At 33.0% G+C, this 20,637-nt stretch overlaps 1 protein-coding gene across 4 annotated transcripts in view; it reads left to right on the top strand.

Moving 5' to 3' along the window:
- LOC148623186 (tetratricopeptide repeat protein 37-like) overlaps positions 1-17,707 on the top strand; it is a 47,435-nt gene extending 29,728 nt beyond the window's left edge. For 3 of the 4 annotated variants that reach the window (XM_088573775.1, XM_088573774.1, XM_088573773.1), the window contains exons 21-36: positions 844-936; positions 1,644-1,724; positions 2,707-2,918; positions 3,736-3,797; positions 5,395-5,451; positions 6,750-6,818; positions 9,475-9,549; positions 9,874-10,015; positions 10,961-11,054; positions 11,357-11,422; positions 12,023-12,150; positions 12,560-12,683; positions 13,299-13,473; positions 13,612-13,785; positions 15,329-15,428; positions 17,541-17,707. In XM_088573775.1, the coding sequence (XP_088429901.1) occupies positions 844-936; positions 1,644-1,724; positions 2,707-2,918; positions 3,736-3,797; positions 5,395-5,451; positions 6,750-6,818; positions 9,475-9,549; positions 9,874-10,015; positions 10,961-11,054; positions 11,357-11,422; positions 12,023-12,150; positions 12,560-12,683; positions 13,299-13,473; positions 13,612-13,785; positions 15,329-15,428; positions 17,541-17,671 (1,783 nt within the window). In that variant the 3' untranslated portion in view covers positions 17,672-17,707. The remainder of the gene's footprint in view (positions 1-843; positions 937-1,643; positions 1,725-2,706; positions 2,919-3,735; positions 3,798-5,394; positions 5,452-6,749; positions 6,819-9,474; positions 9,550-9,873; positions 10,016-10,960; positions 11,055-11,356; positions 11,423-12,022; positions 12,151-12,559; positions 12,684-13,298; positions 13,474-13,611; positions 13,786-15,328; positions 15,429-17,540) is intronic. The other variant, XR_015920795.1, reaches the window with a different exon arrangement.
- The last annotated feature ends 2,930 nt before the right edge of the window (positions 17,708-20,637 follow it).

Below are 20,637 nucleotides of genomic sequence, written 5' to 3'. Positions count from 1 at the left end.
ATGTATTTAGTTTGGTCAGAAGTCCCCTTGTTTTTTGGGGTATGTATTTAGTTTGGTCAGAAGTCCCCTTGATCTTGAGGTATGTATTATGTTTGGTCAGAAGTCCCCTTGATCTTGGGGTATGTATTTAGTTTGGTCAGAAGTCCCCTTGATCTTGGGGTATGTATTTAGTTTGGTCAGAAGTCCCCTTGATCTTGGGGTATGTATTTAGTTTGGTCAGAATTCCCTTTGATCTTGGGGTATGTATTATGTTTGGTCAGAAGTCCCCTTGATCTTGGGGTATGTATTATGTTTGGTCAGAAGTCCCCTTGATCTTGGGGTATGTATTATGTTTGGTCAGAAGTCCCCTTGATCTTGGGGTATGTATTTAGTTTGGTCAGAAGTCCCCTTGATCTTGGGGTGTGTATTTAGTTTGGTCAGAAGTCCCCTTGATCTTGGGGTGTGTATTTAGTTTGGTCAGAAGTCCCCTTGATCTTGGGGTATGTATTTAGTTAGGTCAGAAGTCCCCTTGATCTTGTGTTATTAGCATGTTAAACTTTATGTGATGTTTCAAAACAAAGTTTTCTATGCTATTATTAAAACCGGCATGAACAATATTTATCTTTAATTAACATCAATATTATATCATTTAAGGACAGCGAGCCAGAGACCAGATTTGTCATGCACCTGGATGGTAATCCACATTATTATTGTATCATTTCAGGGCAGTGAGCCACAGACCAGATTTGTCATGTATCTGGATGGTAAACCACATCATTATTGCATCATTTCAGGGCAGTGAGCCACAGACCAGATTTGTCATATATCTGGATGGTAATCCACATCATTATTGTATCATTTCAGGGCAGCGAGCCACAGACCAGATTTGTCATGTGTCTGGAAGTTTTTAGGTGATTCCTGTACAATGATACATCCCATGGCAGAGGAAACATTTAGGTATACATGTACTTGTATTGATTAAAGTAATTACAAGTTTAAATGAAGCACTGAGAACTTTTTTTAATAATAATATTAGTACCCAGTCAGGAGATGTTCGTCATTTATTGTATTTAGTTGGGTTATTAGGAACTGTCATCGATCAGTTACATTGGATTTGTAGGAATTGGGATTACTGTCAAGGCCTTTCTGACATTGCTTAAAGCATATCTGTTAACCTTTGGAACAGTTCATATGGGAGAGACTCCCCCATTGACACTGTCTCATGTGAGAGATCCTCCCAAACTGCAGAGACTCTCTCATGTGGAAGGTTTTTATGTAAAAGCCAATTTTTTTTGTGAAAAAATTCATTTACTAATTTTTACAGACAACATAAATTAATTTTAACCAAAAACCTCCCACAAATCTGACATTTTTATGTGGGAGATTCTCAGTCTCTCTCTAATGTGACACTGTTAACAGGTATGTGGGAGATTCTCAGTCTCTCCCTAATGTGGGACTGTTAACAGGTATGTGGTGTGTTTAAGCTTGTTGAAGACCTCATGTTGACCTCATAAGGTATTTACTGAATTTGGCTTGAATTTTCCTGCTTGTGCAATTTTTTGTTTTATTAAATCCAATATTTTTTTTCCAGAAACATTTCATGGTTTTTTTTATTGTATATCTAAGTCAATTTACCACTAGTCATAATTTAATTTTTTTTACAGAATGGAAGTACCAAGAAAGTTACTTGGGAGAACAGAGTCAACTGTTCTTAATCTTATACAGACACTTGAACTTGGTTCAAGGTAATAACTTAGATAAGAAAAAAACTGAATTATATTGGATTAGTTTCATCATAATTTAGGCCACATACAGGAAAAATAATCAAGGTTTAGTGGATTAGTTTTTGGTTGCCATGGAAATACATCTTTGTAAATTCTCAGTTCTGCTCTCATGAATGCTGGTAAAACATTGTACAGACACCTAGACTTCGTGAAAATATACTTTCAAGAATCAGAAGAATTTACAATATAAATATTGTTTACATATTATTCAACATTTACTATCAATGAATTATCACCTTTAAACTACTAAGGTCAAATAATACATTACATGTGAATGAAGAATAGGACTTTAACATATAGTTATATTGCTTAGTAGTTTATGTTTTCAGTTCCAACTTTCTTTCATATTGAAATGAGAATGGCAATACTGAGTGATGAACTATAAAGAAAACCGACATGTGTAAAATACAATATACAAATAAAATATTTCTTATGCAGTACAAAATTTCAACGTAAGCCAAAATACAAATACACAATGAACAATGAACAAGTCAAAGAACCTGCATAATGTCATACAAATAAAGTATGAATAACAATGCTATAGAATAAATTATCTATAAAACTGTTGGCCAGGAATGGGCTAAATATTACTGTACCTTTAAGTAAAATGTATAATGTTATTCAACATCTTTTTACACAAGAAAGATGTGTGATTACTTTGAAAGGTATTTATAATCTTTAATTCACAAAACCATATCTGAAAAATTAACAGAAAAGGTGAATGATACAGCCGATCTTTGGGTTCATGAATTCCAACTTAACAATCTTCAGAGGAAAGAAGTTATGGTTTCAAACCTTCAATAAACATGATGATAATAATATATATAAAAAAATAAACAGTATAAAGTCAAAATAGTCAACAACATTAATTTTTATGACAATATAGCCCAGTCTCATATTCTAAGAGGAAACTTAGGACAAGACTATATATTTTATTTTTAAGATGTTATGGCAGAGCTTTGAAATTACTCCCTGAATGTGCATCCCTGTGGCATGACCTAGGGTTCAACCTTTTCCACCAATCACAGCTTCACAAAGATGATCACATGACACTAGTAGCTGAAAAGTCGGTAAATGCAATGAAGAAAGCTTTGTCATTGGATTGTCAGAACCATTCACATTGGAATGCTCTAGGAGTTGTAGCATCATCAAAAGGTTAAAACTTTATAAACTTTATCAAATAATAACAAAAATTCACTGTCAGATTTATCTCAATATGCTCTTAATACACCATAATCTGGCTCAGCACTGTTTTATTTATTTGCAGGTATAAAGAATTTGAATCTGACTCAGCACTGTTTTATTTATTTGCAGGTGTAAAGAATTTGAATATGACTCAGCACTGATTTATTTATTTGCAGGTGTAAAGAATTTGAGTCTGACTCAGCACTGATTTATTTATTTGCAGGTGTAAAGAATTTGAGTCTCGCTCAGCACTGATTTATTTATTTGCAGGTGTAAAGAATTTGAATCTGACTCAACACTGATTTATTTATTTGCAGGTGTAAAGAATTTGAATCTGACTCAGCACTGATTTATTTATTTGCAGGTTTAAAGAATTTGAGTCTGACTTAGCACTGATTTATTTATTTGCAGGTGTAAAGAATTTGAGTCTGACTCAGCACTGATTTATTTATTTGCAGGTGTAAAGAATTTGAGTCTGACTCAGCACTGATTTATTTATTTGCAGGTGTAAAGAATTTGAGTCTCGCTCAACACTGTTTTATTTATTTGCAGGTGTAAAGAATTTGAGTCTCGCTCAACACTGTTTTATTTATTTGCAGGTGTAAAGAATTTGAGTCTGACTCAACACTGTTTTATTTATTTGCAGGTGTAAAGAATTTGAGTCTCGCTCAGCACTGTTTTATTTATTTGCAGGTGTAAAGAATTTGAGTCTCGCTCAGCACTGTTTTATTTATTTGCAGGTGTAAAGAATTTGAGTCTCGCTCAGCACTGTTTTATTTATTTGCAGGTGTAAAGAATTTGAGTCTCGCTCAGCACTGTTTTATCCAGTCAATTAAAGTAGAAGCAACTGTAAGTTTTAACTATTGTTGTTCTATCTAACTGGAGCCTTACTACCTGCTCTAAAGCTTTAACAATATAATTACATTTACTGTGCATATCATTAAACTATGCTAATCTTATTGGATAATTGGCATTACATGTAATGTTTCACGAGTCAGTGAAACACATCTTCCAACTATTTATATAGGCCACGCCCACAATTAAGTGGACTATATTTATTAATCACTGTGTATTGCCTATTTTCTATGTATTTCTAAAATATTATAGAAACAAAATGAGAGAGACATGTGAAATGTAATTATAAGATTTGAATTTTTCATTTTTGATGTTCATGGGCATCTAAAAGTATTGAGCGGTATCACATTTTGGACATGAAGCGCTAGTGCACTTGAAAATGTGCTATGTTTAAGACTTTAACACCCCAATGAAACGTCAAAAATATGCTGCGGTTAAGACTTGAACACCCAAATGAAACGTCAAAAATGTGCTGTGGTTAAGACTATAACACACAAATGAATCATCAAAAATTAAACATTCCATCCTCAATAGAGACATGACTTCCTTTCATTGCCTTTATTATCAATCTGTTGATGAAAAATCAAATGTTTCCAATTTATGAATTAAACATGTTATAAATCAGAAAACACAAAAAAAAAGATATAAAAAACTGTGAAAACTTAATAAACCTAACAATAAGTAAATAAACATCTGAGTAACTTAAATATAAAAGACATAACAATAAGTAAATAAACATCTGAGTAACTTAAATGTAAAAGACATAACAATAAGTAAATAAACCTCTGAGTAACTTAAATGTAAAAGACATAACAATAAGTAAATAAACATCTGAGTAACTTAAATGTAAAAGACATAACAATAAGTAAATAAACATCTGAGTAACTTAAATGTAAAAGACATAACAATAAGTAAATAAACATCTGAGTAACTTAAATGTAAAAGACATAACAATAAGTAAATAAACCTCTGAGTAACTTAAATGTAAAAGACATAACAATAAGTAAATAAACCTCTGAGTAACTTAAATGTAAAAGACATAACAATAAGTAAATAAACATCTGAGTAACTTAAATGTAAAAGACATAACAATAAGTAAATAAACATCTGAGTAACTTAAATGTAAAAGACATAACAATAAGTAAATAAACATCTGAGTAACTTAAATGTAAAAGACATAACAATAAGTAAATAAACATCTGAGTAACTTAAATGTAAAAGACATAACAATAAGTAAATAAACCTCTGAGTAACTTAAATGTAAAAGACATAACAATAAGTAAATAAACCTCTGAGTAACTTAAATGTAAAAGACATAACAATAAGTAAATAAACCTCTGAGTAACTTAAATGTAAAAGACATAACAATAAGTAAATAAACCTCTGAGTAACTTAAATGTAAAAGACATAACAATAAGTAAATAAACATCTGAGTAACTTAAATGTAAAAGACATAACAATAAGTAAATAAACATCTGAGTAACTTAAATGTAAAAGACATAACAATAAGTAAATAAACCTCTGAGTAACTTAAATGTAAAAGACATAACAAGAGGCAGTTTGATGAAGATATAATTGACATTAATTACAGAATCCAGTAGCGTGGACAAACCTGGCCACCCTATACCTAACTAATGAGAATATTCATGTAAGTACATCATATATAGATGTTTCTACAGTAACGTATGCCCTACAAACAAAAACTATGTCCATTAACTGTAATGGGTCTTTACAACTGATATGACATTAGGTTATTATTGATTTCTTGTGTCCATCAGTTTGCCTGTACATTGTGAATCATTGTATCCAATGTTGCCTTGTTCATGTATTTATTGGATTTCCTGTAAACTTTGAGAAATGATTAGAATGGTTCAAAGCAGGACTAAGTTAAGTGTTTGAGGCTTGTTGCCTGGATGTCACTTTCATTTTTTGATGGATCCATTCAAACTTTGGCAAATGGTTAGTAGTAAAGAATACATATATGGAATTGTTTTTCACAAAAATCAGTCAAGTTGGAAACTTGGTAGATTTATTATACAATTAATTCCATCAAAATATAAAACATTATTTTTTGTTGATTATTGAGAATCAACTGAAGAATGGTTGTAGGGGTGTCCTCATTGCATCTTCTATTTCTTGTCAAACCTGTTCAGTGGGTGCTCTCATATAGTATAGGGTCTTCGCTTTTCTAGAGTGCTTATTTTGATGTGTGGGGAATTGTGAGTGTGCTTCCTTCAAGTTAGACATGTAAATTTTTTATCATTTATTCACTTAAAATCTGTCACTAGTCCTATTTGCTGTGGAGTTGACAAGCATGTTTAGTTTCAGATTGTATTTTACTTTGCAAACTAATTTTGTAGGTGTTACAAAAGTAATACATCTTACAATCTCACCATTTGCCATGGATCATTTATGCTATAGCATTTTTATAAGTTGTGAAATGATATACTTTTTTCTTTGTTTATACCCCATTGGCATGGTATGATGTGATACCCTGAAAAAATATTGCAGTTGAGTGTCTGTCTGTCGGTCTCCTGATTGTTTCTAGATGATTACTTTAGAAGATATCGAAGGATCCTTTTTTTTAAACTTTGTACGGCTTATGAGTAATATAAAATACTGATCCAGTTTGATTTCAATTTGATAAAATTTTTAACACAGAAGTCTTGAAATGCTGAAAAAAGGGGAATATGGAGTCTGAATAAAGTCTGAGTTTGATCTGTTGTTGATGATTGTGTCCATAGATATCAGTGAAACCTGTCTAAATCCTTAATAATGCAAAAACTGTCTAATCCAGACACTTGTTAAAGTCGCTTTACATCATTAATTTATAACCTTGGTTTAAAACCAAACACCTGTTTGAACCGATCTAATTTTAAAGTTCAAAAGTTCATTTAATGCCACATTAGATGCCTTATTTTTATTTTTTTGTATTTCCATATTTAGCTTGCTCATGAAGCTTTTAAGATGGCACAGCGTCTAGAACCATCATATGTAGCAGCATGGATTGGCCAGGTATAAATATTTATGGAATGTCATTGACCACTTTTACAATTATCACTTGGTTGGCAGATGAAGGGCTGAAATAGGAAGAATCTAATCAAATATCAGAAAAAAATACTGAAGTGTCAGCACTGGGATAATTCAGATTTGTAAAAATTCAAAATCATGGCCTTAAAGTGAACACATGAAATAGAGACAATCTACATACACAATGTAACGAACCAAATAAAATAGGTTACACATAAAAACTAAAGATAAGAGAAACAAAAAATCACACAAAATAATAAAAGCATTAGCAGTATGAACCACAATTAACCATGAGTGACATCAGGTGCTCTGAAAGGGTAAGCTTGTCCTGCTCTGTCATCTGCACCCACCATATTGCAAGTGAGTATAATCTAGTAATAACCTAACTTCACAGTTATGATGGGTGGATTGACAATGGTGTATCACATGTCCATCAAATGATGATGGGTGGATTGACAATGGTATATCATATGTCCATCAAATGATAGAAGACTAAAGGTATATTAGTTTTCATAAATGATAAAGAAGGGTAATAACAAAATTATACTAATCTGATTCATAATCAGGTCTAGTCCAAAACAAGTCTGGCAAAATAGATATTACCCCACTGGAGCAGTTGATTGATGCTCCTGACTTGGTACAGACATTTCAAATGAAATGGTGGATTAAATCTTGGTTTTGCAGTGTGCTAAACCTCCCTCTTCCATTGTGGCGTAAATATACCAGTGGTAATTAAGTAGCATTTGCATGCTACTGCATCATAAAGAACAATTTGCAAAAAACAATCATTACACATTATTTTAGAAGAAACTTGAGTATTTTTTCAATCAAGGACTGATATCTAAAAAAGAATTTGGTAAGAGACTTTGAGACGCATTTCCTTATACCCTTGATTCAGGAGTCTGTTATGCAGATATTTATGGCATTCAAGGAAATCATAGCAGTAAGTATATTGATCTAGTGTAGCGAATCACTTGTGAAATATAAACACCATTTGCAGGAGATGAAGGGATACTGCTGCACAGGTAAGAAAAAATTATGATATTGAAACTAAAGTCTTCTCTTTTATTATAAATCTTAGTGCTGAGATGACCACTGTTGTCAAATTTGAGATGTAGGTCTAAAAAAGTATGCTGAATAAGTTGTTTCTGTAGTCTCCTTTATCTCAGACTCCGATGAATATATTGACAGTAACCATTTACCAAACAAAAGGGTTGTTGATTGACAATACATCATCAATATGTCTGTATGTAAAGTTAAAAGATTTAATATCTTTTAAATTTTTATTCTTTACGAGATTCTAAAGAAATTCAGTCTTGTATGAATATAAAAACAAATCGGCTAAGAGAGGAGCTCAGTTTATGCCCATTGGAATGCAACTTGTTGTTGAAAATAGCTCCTCCAAATGTAACAAATATGTTATCAATGAAGAAATCAAGCATATTGCAAACCTGCTTTTCTGTGTAGCACACTTTGCCCTTCTGTGATGTTTTAGAAAAATATGTGGATTTGTAACCAAGAACAACATAATTTTTTGAAACAACAAAAGATTTATGGACAAGTCCTTTTGTCTGCAGGGACGAAAAGATATTTTTTGTGTAGCGAGGAAAGGCATTCAAGTGCTTCACAATCCTTGAATACAGACTTGGGTCGTTTACTGACACATTTCTTGGTGATTGTTAATACAATTACACATTTCTGTACCAACGATTAAATAGTACATATCCAATCTGACAAAGACTCGTTTTCTGTTTTTTGGTCCTTTTCTGTCTTTATCCATGATCTGGCATAATCTTCAACAGCATTGTTTATGATTTTGCAATTAAGTTCCAATTGAGGTGGTGTGGTTCTCTGAATTTTGGACCATGAGAAACTGCCTTATGTTGGAGTTCATTCTCAATGATATTCAAATCACTGGTGATGATATGACCAGAAGAACTGCAATTAAAGAGAAAAGCACAGTTACATGTCAGAGGGGACTGCAAGTATTCCTCAATGTTTAGATTCTGCAATGTCTTTTTATGGTTGAAAATTTTACTACTTATTGTCTTAGTGTAGCTGTAATATAGAATAGGAACAGGTTAATTTTTTAAATATGGTGCAATTTTGGAAAATGCCTCTTTATGATGAAGAATATTGGTGATGTCAATAGCATCTATTCCCTGATTGGAAAACGGAATATGTATAAATTTCTGATTTTCATCGTGAAGGAGCTCAGATATAATGCTCGATAATCTGTATTTATCGAATAAGGGTCGAAACCTCCTTCCTCGAGTCTGAAATCTCCAAGATCTTTCAGAATGGTGAATAGTAGAGAAAAAAGATTTGTTATGATGTAATGAACACCTGTTGTTAACTAGATGGAAGTGATATATGATAAGATGATTCCTATTGTTACCAAACTATATGTTTATGCTAAAATGATGACTATTTAAAAAGTTAATATTTTGAGGCCATATTCATAGCCTTATTCCCCTATATCTCTGTCTTAATGAAAGGATATTCCATATTTGTCTTTTTCATTGGTTTCTGTTTTTTTTTGTTGAGAGAAATTGAACTCCTTTACCATCAAAGTTAGGTTTATATTATGTTCTTTAGTACAGTTGTTTATCAATTATCAATCTTTTTTGTTTTATTCAAGGCTCTAATAGCTGAAACAGTGGGTGATGAAGATGCTATGGATTTATTCAGACACACAACAGAATTAGCTACACATGTAAGATAATAAAATTGATTAGTTCACACACAAAAAATTAACTACACATGTAAGCTGCTAAAATTAATTGTTGACCCAAAAGATTTTAGCTACATATGTAAGATGATTCACTTGTATAAACATCAAGATTGGCTACAAATGAGAAAATTTACTGGTGTATACTCACATATGAATAGCTGCACATTTGTTTAAACAACAGAATTAGCTACATATGTTAAGATCATGTTACTGATGTGATTCAGCTTTTGTTATACGTTTAAGATATTTTATCTTATGTACAGAACTCAGTTTGATATTGAATGTAATAAGGAGGATGTGTTATAGGTGGAAGGAGCCAATGGCTATGGAAGCTGGGTGTGTACAATGTTACAGGACCAGTCCAAACATAGCACTGATCTCTATCGGTACTCTATCAAACAAATGGCAGCTGTTCCTGCAGCTTCTGCTGCTCTGGGCAAATATCTAGGTAAGGTCAAACTAACTTCTACATGTCTGGGCAAAGACTTAGGTAAGGTTAAATCAACTTCTACTGCTCTAGGCAGATACTTAGGTAAGGGCAAATCAACTTCTACTTCTCTAGGCAGATACTTAGGTAAGGTTAAATCAGTTTTTATTGCTCAGGCAAAATCCTGCATTAGGTCGAATCAGCTACTATTGCTCTAGGCAAATACCTACATAATGTCAAATCAACTTCTACATGTCTGGGCAAAAACTTAGGCAAGGTAAAATCTGCTTCTACTGCTCTAGGCAGATACTTAGGTAAGGTCAAATCAACTTCTACATGTCTGGGCAAATTAACTTCTACTGCTTTGGGCAGATACTTAGGTAAGGTTAAATCAGTTTTTACTGCTATGGGCAAATTCCTGCATTAGGTCGTATAAGCTACTACTGCTCTGGGCAAATACCTACATAATGTCAAATCAACTTTGGCATGTCTGGGCAAATAGCTATAATAGGTAATTTTTAAACCAGCTGAAATCACTGAACAGTTGAAAGGGCAGTGAAACCATAATTTGGCCAAATTTATTGGGAGTGTTTTTAAGTTGAAATAATTTTTGTTTCAAAAATGAAAAAAAAAATCAAGAACAATTATATTTACCATGGTAGCAATGAACATTACACATGATCACTTCGATAATTTCGTGAACTTTCCTATCTTTTGGCATCCACATCTCAGAAGTTGTATATTTAAGTTCCAATTTATCATTTTTGTTACAAAGAGGCATGACAAGTTCACCTTTTTTTCACTTAATATTTTAAATCTAGCAAAATTCTTGCAATTTTTTTTACCTACATTCAGCGTTAATTGATATAATTGGTTGGATTTAGTATTTTGTTGTCAAATTTATTCCATTTCGTGAGTGAATATTAAAGATTTTTAGTTGAAGTTGTTCTCATCCTTAAATTATAGATCGTATAAAAACCAATGCTACAGCATATAACATGTATGGAATGTTACTAGAACAAGAAGGAATGTACCGATCAGCTGTTGATGCCTTCAAAAGGTATTTTAGATTTTGATCCAAATCAGTTTTGGGGTTTCCCATTACAAAACATGGACTTAATCATTTATTGGGGCATGGGGGACTCATCTCCATTACTCCTCCTACACAACTGAATGGAATTGAATTGAGATGAAATTGTGAATTTTATCAAATAAGGGTGTAGGGGTATCAAGTTTGTAAGCAATCTCACAGTTTTCTAGTTTACTATTTTACTTTGTCATTTGTAAAGTTTCAAGTCCTTGGGTAAGATTAAATAGAGGGTCCTGAAGTTGATTTGATTTAATTAAATGATTTTTTTTCAGTGCTTTGAGCTTTGAAAGCTGTAAGGATCCTTCATCGGTACAAATGAACTTAGCCAGAGCTTTATGGTAAGCTTTTTTTTTACATTTTTCCCTCAGTCAATATTATATATGTAGAATTTATGACCAGAACTATGAATGGCTAAAAAACATTCTGACAGAAGTTATTAAATTTGTTGACCCGGAAGTAGACGATTGGGCAAGTGCAGAGGCTTTGATTTGTCTTTTTAGTACGTTGATGGATACAATTTTATATTTTTTTATTTATTTAACTATAATTTGGAAATTTTTGGCTGTGAAGAAATATATTAAGCTTTCCCAGAAGATAAGTCTCACAAATTCTCCTCACCGAATGAGATTTCGTCTATAGGTATATGGTAGTGCACTGTGAACAAAGACATAACATGCAAGTGAAGTGTGTTTTAACGAAACAGTTTGAGGGCACATATTGAGCTCTGTATTAAATAAACTAATGCCTTAAACTTGATTTGAAACCAGTGATATGGAGTTTACTCTCTTAAAAGTTACTACTCTAATAGTTCTCATCTTGACAATACATTTTCAATGTACTATCAGTTCTCTGGTTATTTTTTATTCAATAACAAAGGATTTATATAAATATGAATATAAAGAAAGAAGACATCAATCTGTAATTAACATTTTTAACAGCAAGTTACAAAGATATGATGAGGCTATAACACAATTTGAGCAGGTTGCTATGCCATCGACCTTTAATGACCTGTGTACTTATGGTTATGTATTTTACAAGTCTGGAAGATATAAGGAAAGTTACCAAGGTATACTATAACTAACACCAACTGTTGCATACATATTAAAGACTCTCATTGTCAGTATTTTAAGGATAGTGGTGTTTTTTTTTTTTTGTATTACGAGGTCCCCCTGGTGCACAAAAAATTTACTCCAGAGGGAATGATAGAGAATATTGTGTTGCTAGTCACTTGTTCAAAAACACACTATCTCTAGGCCACTAATCACAAATTGTCTTCACTAACCAGGAATGAATATAAAAACTATAGATTGAATGCTTTGTTCTACCAGTAAGCTTTCTCGTTTTAATGGTTCAATCTTCACATGTATTTCTGTCACCAGATAAGTTTACACTAGTTCTTGACTTGTTTTTCAATTGAGGCTTATCCCCCTTTTTCAGCATTGTATGTCTAATGAGGCTTATTCCCCTTTTTTCAGCATATCAGCAAGCATCAGATCTAGCTTCAAATGACCATGAAAAATCTCATGCCCTTACAGCATTGGGTATGGTAGTCTATAAATATGGTGATCCAGATGGAGCTAAATCTGTCCTTCTTCAAAGGTAAGAATCTGTGTTAGGGGTTGTAATTTTTTGGCAGGGCTTGTTTCATCTTTTTTGTTGATTTTTTAGGAGGGTTATACCTCAAACTTTGGGAATTGTGACCTATTAAAATAGTGCACTAGAGGGACCTCAGTCTTTCTATCACATTTACACTAGAATTCTGATACATATGGGCATTGAATATGCTGTGATTGACATTTACACCAGAATTCTGATACATATGGCCATTGAATCTGTTGTGATTGACATTTACACCAGAATTCTGATACATTGAATCTCTTGTACTATTTTGTTGTGATATAGCTTTTATAACCAAATGAATGAATATTTATAGAAGATTTAAATTCATTTCTCACTGATTGGTCTGACGTCATTGTGTTTATTAATATTTTCAGATGAAATAGTGGGAAAATGTTGTAGTTTTTGGCCTGTTTATTTTCATATGTTGATGGTACATGTGCCCATTCAATGTCCATATTTCTTCTTAGTGGTCCATCATGAATGGTTAGCTATGAACAAATTATTTTAGCATGATGTTCTAATTTTAGCTTTATGGTAGTGGGTAGATATGTTTGTCATATATAGGGAGATCATACAAACTTTATTCACTATTAGTTCACAGCTTACACCACCATCACCATTTGGTCTGAAGTCACTATGTGCTCTTGGTATTACTCAAGCAGACAGTACACTGACAATGGCAGTTCTGCAGGAACTTTTTAGTAATGAAGATCCAAAAACACAGGCTGATGTCTCTCATCTGATGGCTTTATCTCATTGTTTGTTAGAGGTTTGTTAATAAATATTTGTTTCTTGAAGGACAATTTAAAACAGTATCATTACCATGGTTTTTGAGTTTTTGATGTAGATGTTCAAACTACAGCTGTTATTGGCCTCATCACTTCTTCTGTGTTTTGATTTTTTTCAGAATAATTTTCAAGGTGCAAAATCTTATGTACAGCAATGTATTCACAAGAACCCTAGTCAGTCATCTCTATGGCAACTGTTGTCACAGTTACTACAGAGGCATTATCCTGTATCACTGGCTCCAGTAGCTGCCAGCTGTGCTGACTGTGCTTACAGACTCAACCCTTTCTTAGATGTAAGTATTTCAGTGGCAACTGTTGTCATGCTTACTTCACTGGCTCCAGTAGCTGTGAGCTGTGCCTACTGTGCTTACAGACTTAACCCTTTCTTACATTAAGTATCTCTATGGTGATTGTTTTCACAGTTACTACAGAGGCGTTATTTAGTATTGCAGGCTCCAGTAGTTGCCAGATGTACCAACTGTGCTTTCAGACCTAATTCTTTCTTAGATGTAAGTATCTCTATGGCAATTGTTGTCATGTTTACAATTATATTGATAATATCTACAGACTTACTGATGGATATAAATGGTAACTTTTGCTATGGTTACGGTTATGTTCATGTATGTATGACTTTGTTTTCATTAGTTACACTTTATCATACATGTTGTCATTAAGTTTGTTCATTATTCTTTACAATATATCTCAGAGATACTTTAGTTTTGATTGATTGAATTAATCATTAAGGTCTTGAAATAATTCGAAATTATAAGGGTATTGAAAGTTATCACTGAAATGTAGATAGTCTGTGGTATATCAATTAGAAGAATTAAGACTGAAATAAAGCAGGACTGTAATGAGGAATAATTTTGGGCATGTTACCAGTCCTTAATTATACTTTATTATATATACTTGTACAATCTCCTGACCAAACATGCTGAAGATAATGTCATTCAGACCAAATACGCTGAAGATAATGTCACTCAGACCAAACACGCTGAAGATAATGTCACTCAGACCAAACACGCTGAAGATAATGTCACTCAGGCCAAACACGCTGAAGATAATGTCACTCAGACCAAACACAGTGAAGATAATGTCACTCAGTGCATGCTACCAAACACGCTGAAGATGATGTCACTCAGACCAAACACGCTGAAAATAATGTTACTCAGGCCAAACACGCTGAAGATAATGCACTCAGTGCATGCTATTTACAAATTCCAAACTAAATTAAACTAGTGAATTTAAACATTAACGATAGGAGTGAATTAAAAAATAAACAATAAGAGTGAGTTTAAAACTATATACATTGGTAGATGTTTAATGACTGTAAGTGTAAGTTGAAATGGCTGTTTTTAATGAATCGACTGAGTCACTCATAACAATGTTCATTGGTATACTGTTCCATAATTTGATGGTTCTTGGAAAGAAAGATTGTTGTCTGACTTGTAACCGACACTGAGGAATTTGGAAGGATGATGAGTGCATGTTTTGGGACTGTCTGAGAGGTGGAATTAACCTGTCTTAGTGATGTCAACTAGGGAATAATTGATGTTGTATAACATTATTAATTTTGTGTCTGATCTTCTATGAACTATGCTTCTCTAATTTAAATATTGTGTCATGTTGGAGACACTAGATGTATTGTAATACCTGTTTGTCACAAATCTAGCTGCACACCTTTGAATCATTTCTCTTTTGTTTATGTCATCTATAGTGTATGGATCCCAAATAGAGTGGGCATATTCCAGTGATGGCCTGACTGGCAATTTATATGCCTGCTTAAGCATCTTAGCTTTCAGATACAGTTCTCTATGATGTTATATATATTTTTAGAACATACAGAATGTTGTGACAACCAATCTACTGAGATCACCATCTGTTTCTGGTATGGTAGTGGTTAAATCTGCTGTCAAAGCTCTACATACATTACCAGGTATATACTGTAAAAGTGGAAATTTTCGCGGAAAATTTCTTACCAAAATGTGAAATTTCGTGATCATTGGAAATAAAATGAAACAGAGTTATCCTTCTTTCACTGATTAACCAAGTCCAGGGGTTACCCTAAGGGTTTAAATCTATATTTACGGGTGAACTTTACTAACGACATGTAGTCGTATTTACATCTAAATACAGACGGATTTTGTGGCAATCAAAATGCTTCGTAGTTGGCTAGACCAAACTCCGAAAAAAATTGGATTACCAGACCCAACAAAGCATTCTACGCCAGAAAAACAAAAACTTACAGAAGGAATTAAATGACATTGTGGAAGTCGAATATGTTGCTAAAACTCCAGGGTCTGAATCAAGGAAAAGAAAACTTGGGGAATATGTTCATTATACTCCAGAACAGAAAGCTAAGATAGTATACCATACCTGGCCATGTGAGCTATTGCCAATATTTGGCATCCTTTGTTACTGAAATGTATTCTGCTGATTTGGGTACTTTTTATCCATTAAAAAACATGGCTGCCATTACTAAAAATAAAAAAAAATGGGGGTTAGACAAAAGTTTTTCACATATATCTCCAAAACCATTAGGTTTAGCCAGATTCTGATGTTAAGAAGTTTTCAACATGATGAGATCTATCTGTGGTCAAATATAAGTTTTGATCTGTTAAGCCTTGTTGGTGTTATTGCCCATTTTCGACATTTTTTTGCTATTTTTAATGTTATTTATTTAGAAATTTTCTCCTCTGACATTACTATATGATTAGAACCAAACTTGGTATGAATATTTCATAGGGTAATCTGCATAGAACTGATGTGTTAATTTTTTATCTGTCGAAAAACATGGCTGCCCTTACTAAAAATAGAACATACGGGTTAGACAGAAGTTTTTCTCATATATCTACAAAAAAACCAATAGGTTTAGCCAAATTCTTTCAATTGCTGAATTGATCCTTATGAAAAGGCCTACAAAAGTCTGCATTGGATCAAAGATGTCAGATGACTCCTTGGTCTTACTAACCACTTCTAACGTTTCCATTACTTTACATGTTAAAAAAGTAATTTTCAAAGTTTTACTGTGAATTCCCAGGACAAATGACATCTTTAAGTTGCATACCATTGCAAAGCTTAGAAAATAAGGCTTCCAAAATCATTATGCTAATGGTACGATGATTGTAGAAATTCTTCACAAAATTTACATGAATAAATAATACTGAAAATCCACATTTTTACCTTTTCTGCTAACTGACAGCATGGAGGCAAATTACTCACACATGTAAACAGTATTCATACACTTTTGTAGTTAATTACATATATGATTTTAAAGTACACATTCTCAGCTTTATTTTGACTACTTTTAATCACAATACACACAAATAATGCACTTACAATGCATATGTTTAGGTTCAGTGTGTATTTAGTACTACATAGGGGGTGGCCATTTGACCTGGGAAGTGGTTAGTGAGACCCTTGTTATACTGAGTTATTGCCCTTGAAAGGCAAAACACAGGTTTTTTTTTTTTTTTTTTAGTTTTTAGCCGATATCTTGAAAATTAAGATAGATAGAAAGAAACTTTCAATTGCTGAAATGATTCACATTACAAGGCCTACCAAAGTCTGTAGAAGATCAAAGATGTCAGATGAATCCTTCAACTTGAAAGGTGAAAAATTATGTTTTTTAGCAGTTTTCAGCTGATATCTTGAAAACTGTAGTAGATAGGAAGAAACTTTCAATAGATGAAATGATCCTTTTGATATGTCCTACCTAAGTCTTCTTTTGAGTCCTAATTTTTTGACAACTCCTTATCAGAGTTGTTGTTCTTGAAAGGCAAAAATTAAAAACCAGGTGAGCGATTCATGCCCCTTGGAGTCTCTTGTTAGGGCGGTAGTTGTATTAACTCTCGGAAGTATTAAGTTTCCATCCTTGCCCATTATTTCAAACAACACAATAATTTAGAGTGTCTTCACTCCTGTAAAACATACAGAAGAGTGATTAATCAAGACTAACTTTCAAGTGATGTATCTTTTTTTATGATATTTTAAAATTTGATTCAAATGTTTACTATTACATAACAGGGTCATATCTTTTATATTGTAGATAATATGATGAACTGGAAAAACTTGCTTTCTTCACTTGATATCCAGTGTCAGAAAGAGTCAGGGGATGTACAATACTGGACTAAGCTACATGATTCTTATTGCAAATGGATGGCTGTACTAGAGGAATAATTAATTGACAATAAATAAATAGATCTAATTTTCTTATATATGAATCTAAAGTGTAAGATCTGGAGAATGGGGATAAATACATGTCTCCCTCCAATTCTGAGGTGTAGGATCTGGAGAATTGTAATACCGGTAATTACATGTTTTTCACCCATTCTAAGATATAGGATCTTGTGAATAGTGATATTTCATGTCTCTCCCATTCTCAGGTGTAGGATCTTGTGAATGGTGATACTTCATGTCTCTCCCATTTTCAGGTGTAGGATCTTGTGAATGGTGATATTTCATGTCTCTCCCATTCTCAGGTGTAGGATCTTGTGAATGGTGATAATTACGTCTTTTTACAATTCTTAGGTGTAGGATTTGTTGAATTGTAATGATTATATGTTTTTCTCACATTTCTCACATTTTTTGTCCCCCGCGACTAGAAAGTAGTCCGTAAAAAACAAAATAGTTCCTAGGATGTATTGCATATTTTTTTGTGATTTAGCCAGTATATGCAAACTGGATATCATCTGAAAGCTTATCATGCCAGGAACACACTGAATACAACAGTTTTTTTTTACTCTAATGTAGAGTCTAGATCAAAGTCCATTAATTTGTCATATTTTCAAAACGAAAGTAGTATTTTTAGTACCTGTCTACTTTCATTTCACCATTCTTTAAGATACTGCAATTCTTATGAGAGTCTTTAGAGGGTCCCCTCTATTATAAAACCAATTAAAGTTCATTTTAACAATCTTTAAATAAGATTGTGACCTTGAAAATTGCTCAATTCAACGGAGAAATTAATGGGACTTTTAATAGTGGTTTGCGTCAAGACCATACAGAATCGTGACGGAAACGCCCGATTCGTTAAGGAAATGTTGTCGAACTTATCCGCAAATGTACGACTTTTAAGGGCTTCGCGAACTGTGATCACATTTAATAAACTGGACAGTTTTCTATTCGTGTTTGAAAATGGACGAATTTTATGTTGGCCAGACACAGAACAAGTCACAGTAGTTATGATGTCTGGTGTCAAAGTCGATGCAAATTCTTGACCAGATGTTTCAAAGATTTGTAATAAAATCATGGACGAAAATGTGAATATCACACCTGTTGAAAAGTACGAACTACTTTAGTGCTTACACATGGAATGTTCTAAAAAAATTTAGTTTTTAAAAAGAAGAACCAGTGTGAATGGACATGTTTCACATGTAAGGCCGGAAATTGCCTGACCAAGACTCACTAGCTTGTGACTGCTGTCTGGAATGGCAGCGTTATGAGTTAAAATGTGCCAGACAGAATCATGTACCGAAATAATCTTTCTGGATGTGCAAACTTCGGGCTGACATTTTCATCTTTTCTCGTTGTATTTGTTTTAAATTTTCCTTCAAGTTCGTTGAATGTGTATTTTGTCTTAATTCTGAATGATTTTAAATCGATATTTGTTACATCAGATACGATTTAATAACTTTTATTGTATTGTATTATTTTGTATTTATATAAACCTGCTTTAGTGGTCACTGATAAAGAAGGCAAATTGTTGGTTGAAATGTATCCTTTTTACGCGGGGTACATTGGAACGTTGTTCTTTTATTTCTTTTTTAAAACATTATTATTATTTTTTTATTTTTTTTACTTTTTCTCCAAATAATATTTACATAAACAAAAACATGATTATTTAGGCACCCTGCACAGGCAACTACGAACTCCCACAAGAAATGGGAGTGACATCAGATGCTCCAGAAGGATAACCACTTCCTGTTCCCCAGCGGCACCCAGCTCATTTCGAGTGAGTTAAATCTAAAATCTAGCTCCATAATATGTTGACAACCGTACAACTTCTGTAGTGCTGATATAAAGAGAGGCTGAACATACCCCTTACTTGTATGATTATTTGACAGTATCCTGGCTCTACAAAGAAAGTCTGTGTATAGTTCACAGCCCCAACAGCAATTTTATCAGAACAACTTTTAATAGCATTGTGTGTGTACGTAAAAATAACATTTTGAGATGGTCCCCAATGATAGCTATCAACCTAACTGGAATACGTTCGGTAGTCAGCAGAAACAGCCTTAAAATGGAAATTCCCTATCAAGAAAATAAGAAATTTACACTCACTGGGACCAACAATCGGAACTACTCGGCCATTTCCGCTACCCTAAAATATAACCTCGGATGCAGAATTTCTTGTAAAATATGCCGGAGTAGGAGAGTTCTTGGTGATGTAATCACTTACCTGTGATTTGGTTTTTGTTGGCAAAAAAATCACTGTCTGGCATGGGCATCAACTTTAAATCATCATAACTTTTTCATTTTTTAAAATAATTGAAAAAAATCTTTTGGTTCCCTACACTGCCAATAAAGCTCTTTTTTATGCATGGAATTTTTAAATAGATATTCAGTAATTAGACTATATGAGCATAAAAGATAGTTTTATATGAAAATGGAGGTTTACATATAAATATCACTTCAATTTATTTTTTAAGTGAAAGAGTTATAAATTCATATACAAAATATGTATTATTTTATCTAAGAACCAAAACTGTATATAAAATCAAGTTATAATGTTTTGAAAATTAGGATTCTAATCATGAAATTGTCAATTGTTTATTTAGTTGTTTATTTGCTTACCAATTTGACACTTAATAATATTCAAATTAGTGAATGTGACATCACTAATGAGATTGGCGAACTCTCCTATTGTAGTCATACGTGAATCAGAGTAGTCGTATCCATCAGGTGGCGACAAAAAATTGGTTGGATATCACTGGAAATAAAGAGCAACAACACTTCCAAGAATTTTGGCGCGAAGCGAGGAGATAAGAAAAAAAGTAATGGTAAAACATTCAACCAGTTTAACTGTATTTCCAGACAGATCCATCCGCCTAGTGCCTCCGAGGTTTTTCTTTTATGTAACTAGAAAGGCTGAGGTGTTCCGATTGCGGGATCAATACACAAAAAAAAGATCAGCATTATTTTTT

Source organism: Perna viridis, chromosome 3 (genome assembly GCF_037379345.1).
Source record: "Perna viridis isolate PV_CMFRI_1.1 ecotype Kerala chromosome 3, ASM3737934v1, whole genome shotgun sequence".
In the NCBI taxonomy this organism is placed as follows: Eukaryota; Metazoa; Mollusca; class Bivalvia; order Mytilida; family Mytilidae; genus Perna; species Perna viridis.
Note: the sequence above shows the minus strand (reverse complement) of the source record. Positions and strands in the feature narration are given on the sequence as shown.